The sequence below is a fragment of the Anopheles ziemanni genome, chromosome 2 (assembly GCF_943734765.1).
Source record: "Anopheles ziemanni chromosome 2, idAnoZiCoDA_A2_x.2, whole genome shotgun sequence".
NCBI classification, from domain to species: Eukaryota; Metazoa; Arthropoda; class Insecta; order Diptera; family Culicidae; genus Anopheles; species Anopheles ziemanni.
Genome location: NC_080705.1, coordinates 25,447,436 through 25,462,122, shown reverse-complemented (window position 1 = coordinate 25,462,122; position 14,687 = coordinate 25,447,436). Strand labels below are relative to the sequence as shown.

Sequence of the window (14,687 nt, the reverse complement as noted above, 5' to 3'; positions counted from 1 at the left end):
TAAATTTGTCAGAGAATTAATCGTGAAGCCAGGAATTACTCAATAAACAATTTTTTTATCGATCCTAATATGTACTTCAGCATTTAAATTTTCATTTGCTTGATTTATACAAATAGGTGCACTAGAGTTTTTGCAACAAAACATCATTACAAGACATTGGAAGCCTTCGAAGCAATCCGTATTTCTGTTTGGCTGGATCGTTTGTAAAACTCGCTCTCTTCCTCATACTTTTAGATGCTTGTATGCGAAGTTACGCAAGCGTATGAAGGTTAAACACCAATTTAAACTATGTTTGTTTAATTTCCTAACACTTCACGTGCCACTGAAAGCGATCGTGAACAAAGTGCGCAAGCGTTCGGCAGGAAAAAACGGAATGCTATCACATTGAGCGAAAAGCTATCTCCTGGCGTGAACCCGGGCGCGCGCGGCAATAAAAAAGAATGCTCAGCCACACTTTACACCTTCCCGGTACATTTCGTTACACGAAAACGTAAGTCAACGAACGAACGACACAGCGGCGGCGCATGCACACCGATGCACCGATGCACCCGACCAGCCCGGGCCAATCCAATCCTGCCAACCCGAGGCTCGACCGTTTCGCCACATCGCAAGCCCGCTGCTACCGCTCTCGACGACAATTCGCCCCCTTTCGACGGTTTGAACCCAACCCGAGCACCCACCATGGCCGCCTGGCAAGTGCAAGTGCACGCCGTCGAACACGTTTTGCTCGCGAGTGGGCCTGAACTTGAAAGCGAAAGTGAATTTTTATTCGTTGCATGTGGACTGCGCCTAACGCTGCCGCATGCAGCCCTCGCTCTCGGTCGTTCGAAGGCTTTTGGGTTGTTTGTTTTGCTTTGCAGATTTGGCTTTCCGTTCGGGATTTGGATTTCTTTTCTTCAGCATTATGTTACCTTCACTTCCTTGCTCACCATCTGCAGTTGATCACTTCAAACATCAAACTACAGTTGTATCATTCTGCTTAAGGTTGTAATCGAGCATAAAACATATGCAAATAAATTTTGTAAATGTTACACGATCACTGAACTATTTTCGTCAAGCTGCAAAGCAACGAGGAGTGACGCTTGTGCATGTTCAACTGTTGGTTAGATATGATTGTGCCTTCGGTTTCCTGGTGTGGGCCTTCCTAATTAAAAACATTTGCTTTGCTAAAGTAACAAGCGTAGCACGAACTCAATTACATTTTGTTCATATCGCAAACAATTAGTCATTTGCATGCACATTAAATCATATTTCATCGCGTTTCATAGCGCATGTGCTCTTATGATGAGACGATTGTATATTAAATTCAAGGAAGTGCAAAGGCTTTCAGAGATTGTTATTAAACATGAATACACGACTAGGTAATTATGAAATAACTAGCAACGGAGAGACGTTTTAACTTTACAGCACAGAGTTTTGTTAATTATTTATGAAGATTGTTTTCCTTGAAATGCTTTGTTTACATATTTTTAACTTGCTAAAACTCTTCTTTCATTGAATGCTTTTATTAGAGCATGATTGAATGTAGCAAGGATTAGATGATTTTTACACCTAGTACATTTTCAACGACTCCTATGGAGTCGACACTCCGGACAGCAACATATTAATGCGAGGGGTATTAAAAGGGACTCGTAAAACTTCGTTTCAACATCATCGTTTCTTTTCAAATGATGGCTGCGTACTTTGAAAACTGGCTAACATCTTGCTCACAACATCGCATGCAAGTTTCATAGAAAGAAACTTGAAATAAAGATTTTTCTGTTTGAATCTGCAATTTCAAAAATTTAATGTGGAGATTAATCGAAATCCTAAATGTAACGATGCTGCTCACATGATGTGTCATATGAAGAAATATTTACATCTCCTTTACAATTGCAAAAAGCTAGCCCATTTGTTACATAACATGAAACCTTCATTGTACAGAATTTGTAGCACTATGCTTTTAACTGATGCTTTAATTTTTTAAAGTTGTTTTCCGTGTACTTTCAAAAGCAAAGTTCCTGATTCTTTTCTATTATTTATTGACACTAATAGATACCGTTTCGTAGCATAATAAAAAATGGGAATTTGATCTATTATTGTACTGCAATTTCATGCAGCATAATCGATCGGAAATAATGTAAAGAATTTCTGTTGGTACTTTATAATTGCATGACTCATAAAACGGAGGTTTTCAAGCACACCAAGCGATAAGGTGTGATGAGTTGAAATAAAATCAAAAACAGTTTATTGGTTATCAGTGGCATTTATCAAGAATAGCGTCGGTATCAAGATTGAAAAGCAGTTTACTACTTTGCTACTAGTAAACAAATCTGAAAGATGAGAAAGCAAAAGATGAGTCAGAAAGCTATCAATTCAAAACACTCCAAGCGATGCGGTGAGGCGAGTTGAATGCACATTAAAAGTAGTTTATTGCTAATTGGGGCATTTATGTATAACTACAGCATCAATATAACTGGCAGTCTGTAACTACTAGCAAACAAGCCTGGAAGCTGAGGAACCAAGGGAAGAATGTTTTGTATTCTGCATGTAAACACTGATGTTAAGTTTACCCGTGCCCATGGGCCTTTGTACACGATTGTTTTCTAAACAATGTGGCGAATATTTGATAAGGATGCTCTGCCAGCTCATCGCAGAGCTAATTTACCAACCTCTGTCCCTCCCGGTCACTGATTTAAAGGGACTATTTTGCTTTTAGAATCGTGTTTGCTACATTCTCAATGCATATGAAACTGCCCCAATTGGGGCAAATTAGAAGTTATTTGACTCGAAACCATCTCTCAGATCGGAGTTTGTCTTTTAAAACCTGAAAACAAGATGGATAGAATCGAGCGTGACCTTAAATCAAGATATGCACGTACGCACGCCCAACGAACGCTTTAAAGAATATCGGAACATACAGTGACACTGCAGGTGATCCGATTGGCAGCTCTAGATGCTCTAGGTTACAATACGCCGGATCGCAGCAAAGATATGAGTGGGTTGAATGGTGCCCCTGGGCGGAACACCCTATAGGAACACAAGCAATGATTCTTCCGCAATGTGCTGGTTTTAATTCAAAAACGATTCATGTTCCTTGAAGTTTGTAAGAATGATGGTTCGTGGAAAATAGAATCAACAGATGCAATAAAAAAGAGCACAGAAAAATATCACTTATTGTGACTAAAAAGTAATGATAACCCCTGAGGTTCTTAGGACTTTCGCTGATCAGCTGCTCCAAAGTGACAAGCGCCACTCAAAAGACTGTTTCATTCAATGTGTATTTTAAAGCACGTGCATCAAGTGCTCTTATGATAGTAAAAATTAGTTTAACATGAAACCAATCTTCCACTTATTCCTGATCTACGGTTGTTCAGGTGGATTAGACAAGTGCAGTTGTAGATAGTAGCAAATGCACTCCTTCACGTGGTATATAAAACTGGACCACATCTTGCATATATTCTTCATTCGTGTAGTTCAAACTGTAGAACTTTGGTTCCAAGTGCAAATAAATCGTACCTTAGAAATAGGATGTGGCTTCGCGTGTGTCTTGTGGCCATGTGCTTCATCATGGTTAGGCTAGCAGATCCTGTATCAGCTATCCATGGATGTGATACTGAATGTTTATCAAACAAGTTGGACAACCTTCAAGAGATGCTGCTAGGGATGGAAGACAGAATGATGACCAGTGAGCAGTTGCTGCAGAACAAACTGAATGCAGTGGAGAATATGGTAAAATCGACCCGAGAAGATGTTCGCAACGAGGTGAAGGCCCTTAAAATCGTGATTGGAACGAATTCAGAGCAGCAAAAGAGCATGCTTGAGTCAGTAATCGGCGGGCTGAACATGGCTATCAAACTTATTAATAAGCTGCTGGAAAGTTCGAATATCTTGCCCACACGATCCACACAACGCATTCGTTCGTGCCTCGCGGAGTCCACAAAACAATCTGGCGATTACATGATCCAGCTGGAACACAACAAGCCACCGTTTGAAGCTTACTGCGAACTGACCGATTTCGGAGGCGGTTGGATAGTGATACAACGTCGCTCCAACGGTAAAGTGGACTTCTTCAGGAACTGGACGGATTATCGTGAGGGCTTTGGTCATTTCGACGATGAGTTCTGGCTCGGACTGGAACGGGTGCATCAGCTGACGTCGAACCGACCGCACGAGTTGATACTGGAGGTGCAGGATGCCGATGGCAACTACGGTTATGCGCGCTACGATGAGTTTCAGATCAGTGGAGAGGACGAACAGTACGCGTTAGTGAAGCTGGGTAACTACAACGGAACCGCCGGGGATGCACTGACATACAACAAGGGATATAGCTTTAGCACTGCAGATCGCGACAATGATGGAAAAAGTGGTGGAAACTGTGCGGAGGAAAGACAAGGCGCCTGGTGGTACTATAAATGTTCCTATGCTAATCTCAATGGACGCTACCAAAACGCAACAAATGATTGGAGTTCGATGAGCTGGTACTACTTCAAAAAAGACTACCGAGGTTTGGTGTACTCGAGAATGATGATCCGTGAAGTAATCGAGGAGTAAACTTTTGATTTACGTGTCTTTAAAATTAAGATCCCAACTTAACGAATCACACGAAGACAAGCAAAGAACGTCTAATTGACGCGAGAGCTGACGGAGAAGAGAACGATTACTAATGGTTTCTCGGTAATGGAACATAACATACCATAACATGTACGATTTCCATGGTGTCCGTATAAGTGTCCGTACCAAACCTATCGAGAAGAAGCGCCCCTATCAGATTTGACTACTTTTTATTTTTTGTAAATAAACATCATTCTGAACGCGGTATATATAAATGGACGAGTCTTGGCTCTTTATTATCAATCGACTTGATCGATTCGTAAAGTGAGGCACAAGTCTTAGGGAACAAGTTTCTAAAGCCATGGTTGTACGCGAGTGGTTCGTGATGCTGCTGCTCATCGTATTGAGCTTCGTCTCAGCTTCTATAGGAGATGGAAGTTGGAGTTTTGTCTCAAGTAAGGTAGAATTCCGCCAAAATAAGCCGGAAGATATACGTCAAGGTTTAGAAACGAGCAAGGGTAATCATCACGACGAGAATGAAACGTTTTCTGTTTGGAAGGTAAGTCAAATAAAGACCTATTTAATGTGTTGAAGAAGCAATAGTTCCCATTTACATATTTCATATTTGTAAATCAAACTTTGCTACATCTGCTCGAATGCAGTTGCACTGTAGAACAAACTGTTAAGTCTGTTTACTTACCTGCTTACCTGCCTCTGTGTATGGTTGCCAACGTGAACGTGTAGAGTCCGTGACCTCGGTGTCATTCTTAACCCCAGGCGCTCTTCCAATCTGCACTTCGAAACGATTGTAGGCAATTTTTTTGAGGCTCTAGGTCTGATCAGATACCTGTTTCATGGGTTGTATGATATGATCTTGAGTCTCCTCTCCCTCGAAGATAGGCGTGCCTTGGCTCAGGTCTCGTTCATGTTAGGAGCTATCCTGAGCTAGATTGATGCACCAGCGTTGCTTGCCCGCGTTGATTTCTATGTACCTTCCTGCATCCTTCGTCCTTGTGCACTTCTTTTTGTTGATTTGCGTCGCACTGGTTTAGGGAAGAATCGATCACTTTAACTTCAACTCTTACCTTTCTTATTTCTTCTTTTTATCTACTCCTGCTTAACTCTAACTATGCCTTCTTTCTGCTGCGTGTCAACAGCAACCGTTTTGGTTCCCGCGTGTCTCTTGTTTATAATTTGAATTAAGGTGTAATGTTTAGTCCATGTTTTTTGTAATTTTACTTAAAGTTTTATTTTGCCCATACACGCTGACAAATTGTGTCGAATGAAAATCAAATCAAAATTAAAATAATAATTTAAAACTTTTGTTTCTCAAGAATCATCTTCAAGAAATGGAGGAAAGGAGCTTGGCGAGAGAAGAAATTCTGCACAACAAGCTGGATGCAATTCTTAACATACTTATTGCATTGGAGTCCAATACCTCCGGAATAATGCGCGGGTCTAAAACTCCTGAACACTTCAGCTCATGCTTGAAAGAGCCTACGAAGCAGTCCGGTACCTATCTCATCGAGCTGGGACAAAACAAGCAGCCAGTAAAGGTGAACTGCGAGCAAAACGTGGAAGGAGGTGGCTGGATTGTGTTCCAGTACCGATACAATGGAAAAGAGAATTTCTTCCGAAACTGGTCTGACTACCGAGACGGTTTCGGAGATCTAAACGGCGAGTATTGGCTGGGCCTGGAAAACATACATCAAATTACAGCAGCCCGACCGCACGAGTTGATGGTAGAGATCAAAGACTTCCACGGAAACTACGGATACGCACATTATGATGAATTCGAAATCGGCAATGAGTCGGAAGGATACAATCTGAAAAAACTCGGGGAGTTCCAGGGTAGCGCTGGAGATGCGATGGATTCGAACAGGGGTGAAAAGTTCAGTACTGCTGACCGTCCCAATGATGCAGGTACATGTGCCGTGATTAAAAAAGGTGGCTGGTGGTACGATGACTGTTCTTATGCTAATATCAACGGACCATACATGAATGTTAAAAATGCTTGGGGTGCTATGAGCTGGTATAATTTTCACAATGACTACCGTGGCTTGTCTTATTCAAGGATGATGATGCGAGAGCTAAACGGGGATGAATAACTATCTATGAAAATGGTTATTGTTTGATCAATTTAAAGATTAAATTCAGCTGTTAAAAATGAGGTCTTTAAAATAAGCTGTCAAATTGTTAACTTATCAAAAGTTTGATGCAAACAAGAACATTTGTTACATTAGTTAAAGCAAATTTTGTAGGTTTTTATTAAAGAAATGTCAAGAGAGAACTAATTTACCAATATATTCAGTAAAAACCACAAATATCAGTGCGGTCTCATAACAACTGGACAGAGTGTATATGAAAATAACATATCACTATAGAATCACGTTTTTGTACTGTTACAGACAATTAAACGATTATATTTTTAAATTTATATTTTTATATTCATAATGATACTTTGACCTTATCCATAACAAGCAGCGCAGTGATTCAAACGTATAACCACTTGACGTACATAAATGAAATCCACCTCGAAGCTAACTTGTCCATTAGATAATCTGATAAATGAATAAGCAATAAAAACAATGTAATTGAAATTTTGGGATTGATCTATGTCACTTTTGAAGGAACTGTTGTGCCTAAAAACAACATATGAAACATCAAAGCAATGGATTAAATATTGTAACATGAAACATTACTAGAAGTATAAATGATTTGTATAAACAAATAAAACCGCTTTTATCTCACTTGCACTACATCCACCACGAAATCTTTGCTGCTTTCAATTTTTTATTTATGACTTCGTTTTCAATTCGTTTATTTTTTCCGATACACATTTACAATCGTCGTTTTACACCAATCTTGATCGTACAAGATGCAACATAGATCAGACTGCTTTGAGGATATACATTAAACTATGGATTTACCAGGAACACCCAGCTTGCAATTGATTTCCATATTATATTTTCTGTTCCTGCTTGGTAATGTTTTAGTGCTATTTACGACACTTTCACGTTGCTTGGGGCACTTTCAGCTTACGCTAGCTCGAAGCGTGGTTTGATTTTATTGACATACACAGCAGATTTGGCATCGAATACGGAAGATTATTATGTTGCAAAAACAATCCAATGAAGTGTTTTGTCATTGATATTCGTTTTGTTTCGATAGACACTCGTTTTAAGCGTTTTAAATGGTAATAATTTAAGAATCTACTCCATCTGGTGGTAATTAACCCTCAATGATGGGTACGCTATGGAACAGGATATGCGCTTGTATTTCTTATAGTTGCCAACAATATTCTGTGAGGGATTTCACGTCCTTACTTTAACGGTTACCTCCGTTGAGACTGTAATAATAAATGATCTCCAACAATAATGCACCATGGATTACAATTCACACCTATCTATGCACAATGAAACATTTAGTGAATATTTAACTTGACTTTGATAGGAGAGTATATGTTATCATGTTTCGTAAAGTTGTGTAGTAGGACCATCTGCATTTGTGTAGAAATCTGGATGTAAACGATTTCACTTGGCAGAATGTTTTGGCGGATTTGCGGATCATTGGTTAGTCGATCACAATATAGGGCTCCCTCGAGCATTTTCCCACGCAACAAGGATTTAAACACATACTATATAACGTTATTCACAACACATTACACACTAACACACTGCTACCGACGTGGAAATCGATCGTATGGGTTAATTTGCAGCAGATGCACAACACACAAGCCGTACGGTCGATATTATAATTTAATCCTCTGATGGCCACACTTCCTGCAAAGCTTTACATTCTCGTAGATTATTTCGTCGTCCAACGGTGCGGTTTTATCAACCATCCCCGCCTTACCACCACCACCATCACCCGCCCTGCCAAACCCATTGGACGCGGTCAGCTCGTCCAGCACCCGGTTCTCGATCGACTCCAGGCAGAGCGAGTCCGACTCCGGGCATATCTGGGCGCACTTCTCCACAAAGTTCTCCTCGAAGCGCAGCGCGTCCCGCAGGATGTCCTCATCGTCGATCTCCGCCGGCCCGCCCGACGGCAGCACCGTATCGAAGTCGATGCAGTGGCCCGACTCGTCCGAGATGCAGTACCGGAACTTGGGCATCTCCGTCAGCCGCCAGTCCTCGTCCAGCGCCGGCGAACCGTCGGCCAGGTTGAGCTCGCAGATGGTCGATATCTGGCGCCGCAGGACGCGTCCCGCCCGCGGTAGATCGTTCTGCGACAGGACGCGCTTCGGGGGCTGCCGGGGACAGAGCGCCTCGAAGCCCCTGTTGTAGAACGCGCACCGGATCGTTGGCTCGGACTGGCGCTTCTCGGGGTAGACGTTCGGTTTGGTGAGCGAAAAGAGCGGCGAATGGTGGTCGGAGTAGCGGCGTTTGGCATGCGGAGGTTGTCCGGGAGCGCGCGGGAAATTCTCCGACGGACGATTTTCGTCGATGCTCTCGAGAATTGACTCGCAGGACACTTTCGCCGTGGCCCCGCTTGGGAGGGGTTGCGCGGGTGAGGGTAAGGAGGGTGTGGCACACAGGGAGGACGCTAGGTTGGCTAGCGAGTCGGTGGAGTTGTAGTACGGCTCGGATCGGGTGGTCCGTTCTTCCGGCTCGAGCAAAGCCTGCCAGCGGGAGGAGTTAGCATGGGCACGAATAATGCCGGTGTCCACACTTTGGGAGCGTCCCCTCGGTGGAGGAGGGACCACAGGAGGGATGGGGAGTGGCTGGATCAACCGGGAGTGCTTGGGAGAGGCATGTGGAACGAGATAAGGTTGGCTGCTGGATGATTCGTCCGGTGTTGTGTCTGCTTGAAGCGAAAAAAATACATCGATTTAAAAGTAAACAATCGAAGTAAACCTTGTAGTTGTAGATACCTTGGTCCGATAGTTCCATCTGCTCACAAGCTGCTCGAAACGAGAGTCAAAAATCGAGTAAAAGTTACGTACAAGCTTCCAAACCAAACTCGGTCACAAACATTCCAACCAAAAGCACCGTAAACCATAAAGCTTTAGCGGAACAAGGAAAGAAAAGCTTTCGACAGCAAGCTACAACGACGAGCGTGGTTGGTGCTTTTATAGGAGCACCTCCCCACCTACGAACAGCGATACACGACGGGGACAACGGCAAGGATGTCAGAAGCGCTACACTACCTGCCCTTCGTACCTTCCCAGACCTCCTCCAGGTCCTCGGTGATGGCCTTCGATTCGATGCCGTTCTTAACCTCGCCCGGGCTGATGCCGTGCACGACCAGATCCATGCGCGAGTCGAGCGAGAACTGCTTGCCGGACATCAGGATGCCGCGCACCCGGCGCCGCATGGCGGGTGAGTCTTGATTCTGCAAGGGACACACGCTCGGTTACACGCAATACTCCCAACGTCAAGGAACCTCTCTGCGGAGTTCTTACCGAAATGCGTATGCCGGCGTACACCTTGGCCAGAAACTCGTCCGCATCGAAGATGGCGGCGAAGGAACCGTTCACGATCTTGGGCGACATCGGCGAGTTGGCCAGTAGAAGACTGGAGCCGAACGCTTCGTTCTTTTCGCGCGTTTCTAAACGCAGAGAAAGAGGGCGGAAGAGAGGAGTAGAAAATCGGTGGTGGGCGAACCCCCGGGGGCGAGCTTCGAGGTGGCGTTTGTGTGAGGATGGGACAGTGAGCTACCGAGCGAAGGTTTTTTTTTTTCGCAAACTCTAGCTGTGTGAATCTACCAACTCTATATGGCTAAAAATACTGCTACCACTGGCGAACTGATGAGCGAAGTAATGAACGTGGCCCTAACTCACCCTGGAGCCCTGTACTCACCCTTCAGTGGCACCCGAGCGCGGTCAACGTTCACCTGCACGTTCAGCTCGCTCAACAGCTCCGTCGTGACGGTGCGGATCTCGTTCCAATCGGACAGAATGTCCTCGTTCGACGTGTACGTCGACGTGACCGTGAAGCGGATGACGTATCGACCCTTCAACGAAGCCGGTACGGCGTGCAGATGGCCCCGGTGGTTCAGCCGCTTCAGCAGCTTCTCCGTCAGCTCGTTCTCGCCCCGGATGCGGAACACCACCATGCCCAGGTGTCGGGCGGCTGGGATCTCGAAGCGTGCGTCTGCCAGGACGAGGGCCTCGAACTTCTGCGCCAACCGGACACCCTCGCGGATGTGCTTCTGGAGTCCCTTGATGCCGAAGTTGCGCAACACGAACCACAGCTTCAGCGCCCGGAAGCGCTTACTGAGAGGAATTTGCCAGTGCTGTGCAAGAGACCCGATTAATTCCCTCCAATGTTCTCTTTCAGAATAGTCACAAGAACACCTACCATGTAGTCGATGGCGAGGCCCGAGTTTTCGTGCTGCAGGTACAAGGGCTCCACGTTGAACGTCCGATGCAGGGCGCCGCTGTTCTTCACCCTGCGGACCAGCGAACCAAAGGAAAGCCTGCTATCAGTAACCACTCCCTAAGCCGGACGACGCATTCCAACCTACCACATTGCGGTGCAATCAAAGTGCACCATCAACCACTTCGACGGATTGAAGGCGATGGAGTCTGCCTTCTCGATGCCCTTCAACCACACCCGAAACTCCGGACAGATGAACGCGCTGCCAGCGTAGGCGGCATCCACGTGCAGCCAGACGTTGTAGCACGCGCACACCTCTCCGATTTCAGCCAGGTTGTCGAATGCACAGGCACCGGTTGTGCCGAGGGTAGCGCAAACCTTAATAGTATGGAAATATAACTGTTATCTCAGTACTAAAGTCCAAGGGGAGAAGATAATACGGCAGAATTTTCATCTAAAGTCAGTGTTGACAGCTAGTATTTTAACACAAAAGTCTACGCAATAGAAACATCTATTTATGATATTGCTGGAGACTAGTTGATTCTATCCTTTTCAATGTACTTTACTTCCACTATTCCACAAAAATGAAGAAATCTTCAAAATGAATATCATATCTACATGAGCAGTTAAACATGGATAAATAAATCCTTGCGTATACACCAAATGTAAATTGTCTGACTAAATAAAATATGTTTTAAGTGACGTTTCTACTTTTAAAGTTGATTCTCTGTACTTGCAAAAAAATAATAGTGTTTATAGTTTTTTCTACAGTTTCTTTCCCTAATTATAAATGTTCAGTTTTGAATTGGAAAACTTATACATAAGTTTTCATTATTGAGATGAAGTTAATTTTCGCTCATATAGATCATCATAAATGAAAATGGTATTTTGAGTAGGGTCAAACTAACGTAAGAGTTACTATTACTTAAAGTTAAAATTAAAGTAAAGAACACATTAAAACGGTTAAAAAAATATCATCTTTAATCTTTGGGACGTCAAAATGTCATGAATTAAAAAAAGATAAAAGTATTAACCAGAAAACCCAATTCTAACACAAAGCTTAGAAACAAATTTGGGTAAGTTAGTCATAATGAATTGTAACTAGAAAACTCGAACAATATCGATAAAACATTTTCACACGAAAGTATTTTTCTAGGTTTGTAACTCGGCTTGAGATGAAACTTGCACTAAAACATTAGATGAAATAGGTCAGTTTACAAGTAGAACAAAAGTTGACCTATGCTCTCTCTCACTGTCTCTGTCTTTCTGGTATGATTATTTCACGGTTTTAAAAACCTTAACTGCATTGATGTTGATTCCACCATAAACAATTCCATCTGAAACCAAACGCATTCACAACACTATTGCTGGCTGTCTCCCGCAATGCTCTCGAAGCAACAGCACCAAGCGTCACCGCAAGAACCTTTTAATGAGATCCCCAAGGACGTAGAGCAAACTTCTTAAGCTGGTTTGTCAATTACGCTAGGTTTTTCCTTGTTTTTCCAGCAACCCCCCTAGAACCAACGCAATCATCCGTTGTGTGGAGTAAACTGCTTCGTGTTTTAAGAGGTGACCAAAGACTTTTCTCCCCCTTCCCGCACTTACCCAGAACGGTATCAGACCCTGGCGGATGTCCTCGTCGATGGCGTCGCGCAGGGCGTCCCCGCGGAGGCTGAGCTGATCGTCGGCCTCGATGAAGCGCATCCGCACTAATCCTATTAGGGCCGCCTTTTCGACGCTCGAGTGTGCCTGGTCGGAGCAGTAGGCCACCAGGCGTGCGTTGATTTCCGCGTCCTGCAGGCCCGGCGTGTGCTCGTGGAACCGCCGGATGGCCATCGTACGCCCGGCCAGCAAGCACACCAGCGTCGCCTCGCTCGCGGTCGTCTGGATCACGCCACCGCCCTTGCTGACGGCCGGCAGGTGCAGGAAGTCATCCGGCAGCCCGACCATCTTCCCCAGCCAGTTCATCACAATCGACTCGAGCTCGGTGCAGGCGGGCGACGAAGCCTGAGGCCGGAATGAGGCAATAAAATCAAATCCAGCTACAAACGGAGCCAGCTTACCCAAGTAAATCCGAGACAATTGATGGCATCGGCCAGCATGTCGCCGAGCAGCGACGGGAAGGAGTTGAGCGCCGGAAAGTAGGCGTGCATGTGCGGACTCTGCCAGTGCGTCACGCCCGGCATGATGACGCGCTCGACGTCGTCGAAGATGCTGTCCCACTGCTCCCCCTCGAGCGGGGCCGACTCCGGCACCAGGTTGCGCATGTAGCCCGGCTGGACCTCCGGGAAGACGCGCCGCTCGCGAATGTTCTGTAGATAGTCCGCGATGTAGTCGACCATCTCCTTGCCTGGCGTGGGAAGATTGCGTGTAAATCCATTATTGGACGCCGTAAATTCGATCCGCTGATGGAAGAATCAGCATCGGGAGGGTTGGAAAGGATTCGAAATTGGTTCAAATTGGCATTTGATTTGTCTCCCTGGGCTTATCTTCGCGCGAATCGATGGGACCGTTGTCTTTTATTGGCTACTGTTTGATGATTATTTAACTTTTGTCGGATTTACCGTCACTTTATTTGCTGTTTACACATCTTTGACAAGTTTTGATAAGTATTTTATATGTTTACTTTAAAGGGTAATTTTATATAACAGTTAAATGTTGATAAAAGAACACTAGATTTTAATTTCATAACTTGCATCACTACTGAAAATATAATTTTCTATTGTCGTATCACCTTCTCAATGGTTCCAACTTCATATTTACGCTAAACTGACACACAATCACGACCAAACCGATCGATACTTTCGGCGAAATAGGCTTGAGATCGATTTATGACCAATGGCTTGACATTGAGTTCTTTGTAATACGATCTATTTAGGTGACCAGAATTTTCCTCAAGTATTGCTGAGCGTTGTGAAATGGATATTAGTCACCCATCATTTCACCTTAGCGCTTAATTTATGAAATATCGTGCATGTTTGTGGCTTTTTATGTGGGTTATTTAACACCAACTTTTTGGTTTAGGTTTAGCATGTTTCGCCACACAGATTTATTTCTGACACATATGATTTGGAAGTGCCTAAATGGGGTTTTGATATTTAAGCACTCACTGCAGCCTAAAACAACTTCAATGAGACATGTTTTTTTAAAAGAAAAAGGGGTTGGCATACACAGTATTGGACCGATGTTGGACACTTTCGTAAAGATTGGTGTAATTAAAACATTTCAAAGGGGTATCAGGTGCTTGCGAACATCCAACAATTGCCTCTCTTCGTGCAGGCTCCAGCGATGATTACACAATTAATTTTCCTGATGTTTTTCTCTTTCTTTTTCCATAACTTACCTCTTCTGCGGTATTCATCAAAATCCATCTTCAAGCCGCGCGCTGATGAGACTCTGATTTATGGTGACGAAGCTTCTCGATTGGCGAGTGAATTGAGGTTTTTCCGCACTGTCCTTCCGTGGGTAAAATGAAAAAAAAAAACTCAGCAGCAATTAGGGCTTGTTGATGGCACCCATAAGGCACAACATGCAATGTAAAGTCTTGCTGGACTAGTTTAGCAGTTCGCACTGACGGAAAAATGTCCTACTGAACGGTCCACTACGGCTGTTCGCCGTCGAAAAAGTGAAAACGAACTGAAACTAAAAACCCGAACCCCGAAGTGGTCAGTTGTCTCTGTAACGGTCGCTTCTGTTTTGCGTACGATTGGTTGGAGTGAGGAAAACTGCGCCAAAGGAAATGTCGAGCAAGAAAACCCCCCGCATCTAAGCCGTCTGATGTCACCGATAGGGAAAAGCAATACGCCACGGGTGCGATGTGTGGAAACAGGT

The 14,687-nt window shown here is 44.2% G+C and overlaps 3 protein-coding genes across 4 annotated transcripts; 2 read left to right on the top strand and 1 right to left on the bottom strand.

Annotated features, from left to right (window-relative positions):
- Positions 1-3,657: 3,657 nt before the first annotated feature.
- On the top strand, positions 3,658-4,533 carry LOC131293276 (angiopoietin-related protein 1-like). Its single transcript, XM_058321356.1, has one exon. The coding sequence runs from the start codon at positions 3,658-3,660 to the stop codon at positions 4,531-4,533; it is 876 nt and encodes a 291-aa protein (XP_058177339.1).
- A 1,349-nt stretch (positions 4,534-5,882) lies between these two features.
- On the top strand, positions 5,883-6,641 carry LOC131293275 (microfibril-associated glycoprotein 4-like). The gene has a single exon (XM_058321355.1). The coding sequence runs from the start codon at positions 5,883-5,885 to the stop codon at positions 6,639-6,641; it is 759 nt and encodes a 252-aa protein (XP_058177338.1).
- Positions 6,642-8,284: 1,643 nt separating this feature from the next.
- On the bottom strand, positions 8,285-14,227 carry LOC131282695 (histidine decarboxylase). 2 transcript variants are annotated; one of them, XM_058312222.1, is made up of 11 exons: positions 14,200-14,227; positions 12,920-13,206; positions 12,462-12,863; positions 11,005-11,234; positions 10,839-10,929; positions 10,338-10,773; positions 9,941-10,086; positions 9,699-9,870; positions 9,393-9,439; positions 9,072-9,277; positions 8,285-9,026 (listed from the first exon to the last, which is right to left on the bottom strand). In XM_058312222.1, the coding sequence occupies exons 1-11, from the start codon at positions 14,225-14,227 to the stop codon at positions 8,285-8,287; spliced, it is 2,787 nt and encodes a 928-aa protein (XP_058168205.1). The 2 variants fall into 2 exon arrangements, with proteins under 2 accessions (XP_058168205.1, XP_058168204.1); XM_058312221.1 differs by having other exon boundaries at positions 8,285-9,339; positions 9,410-9,439.
- Between the last annotated feature and the right edge of the window lie 460 nt (positions 14,228-14,687).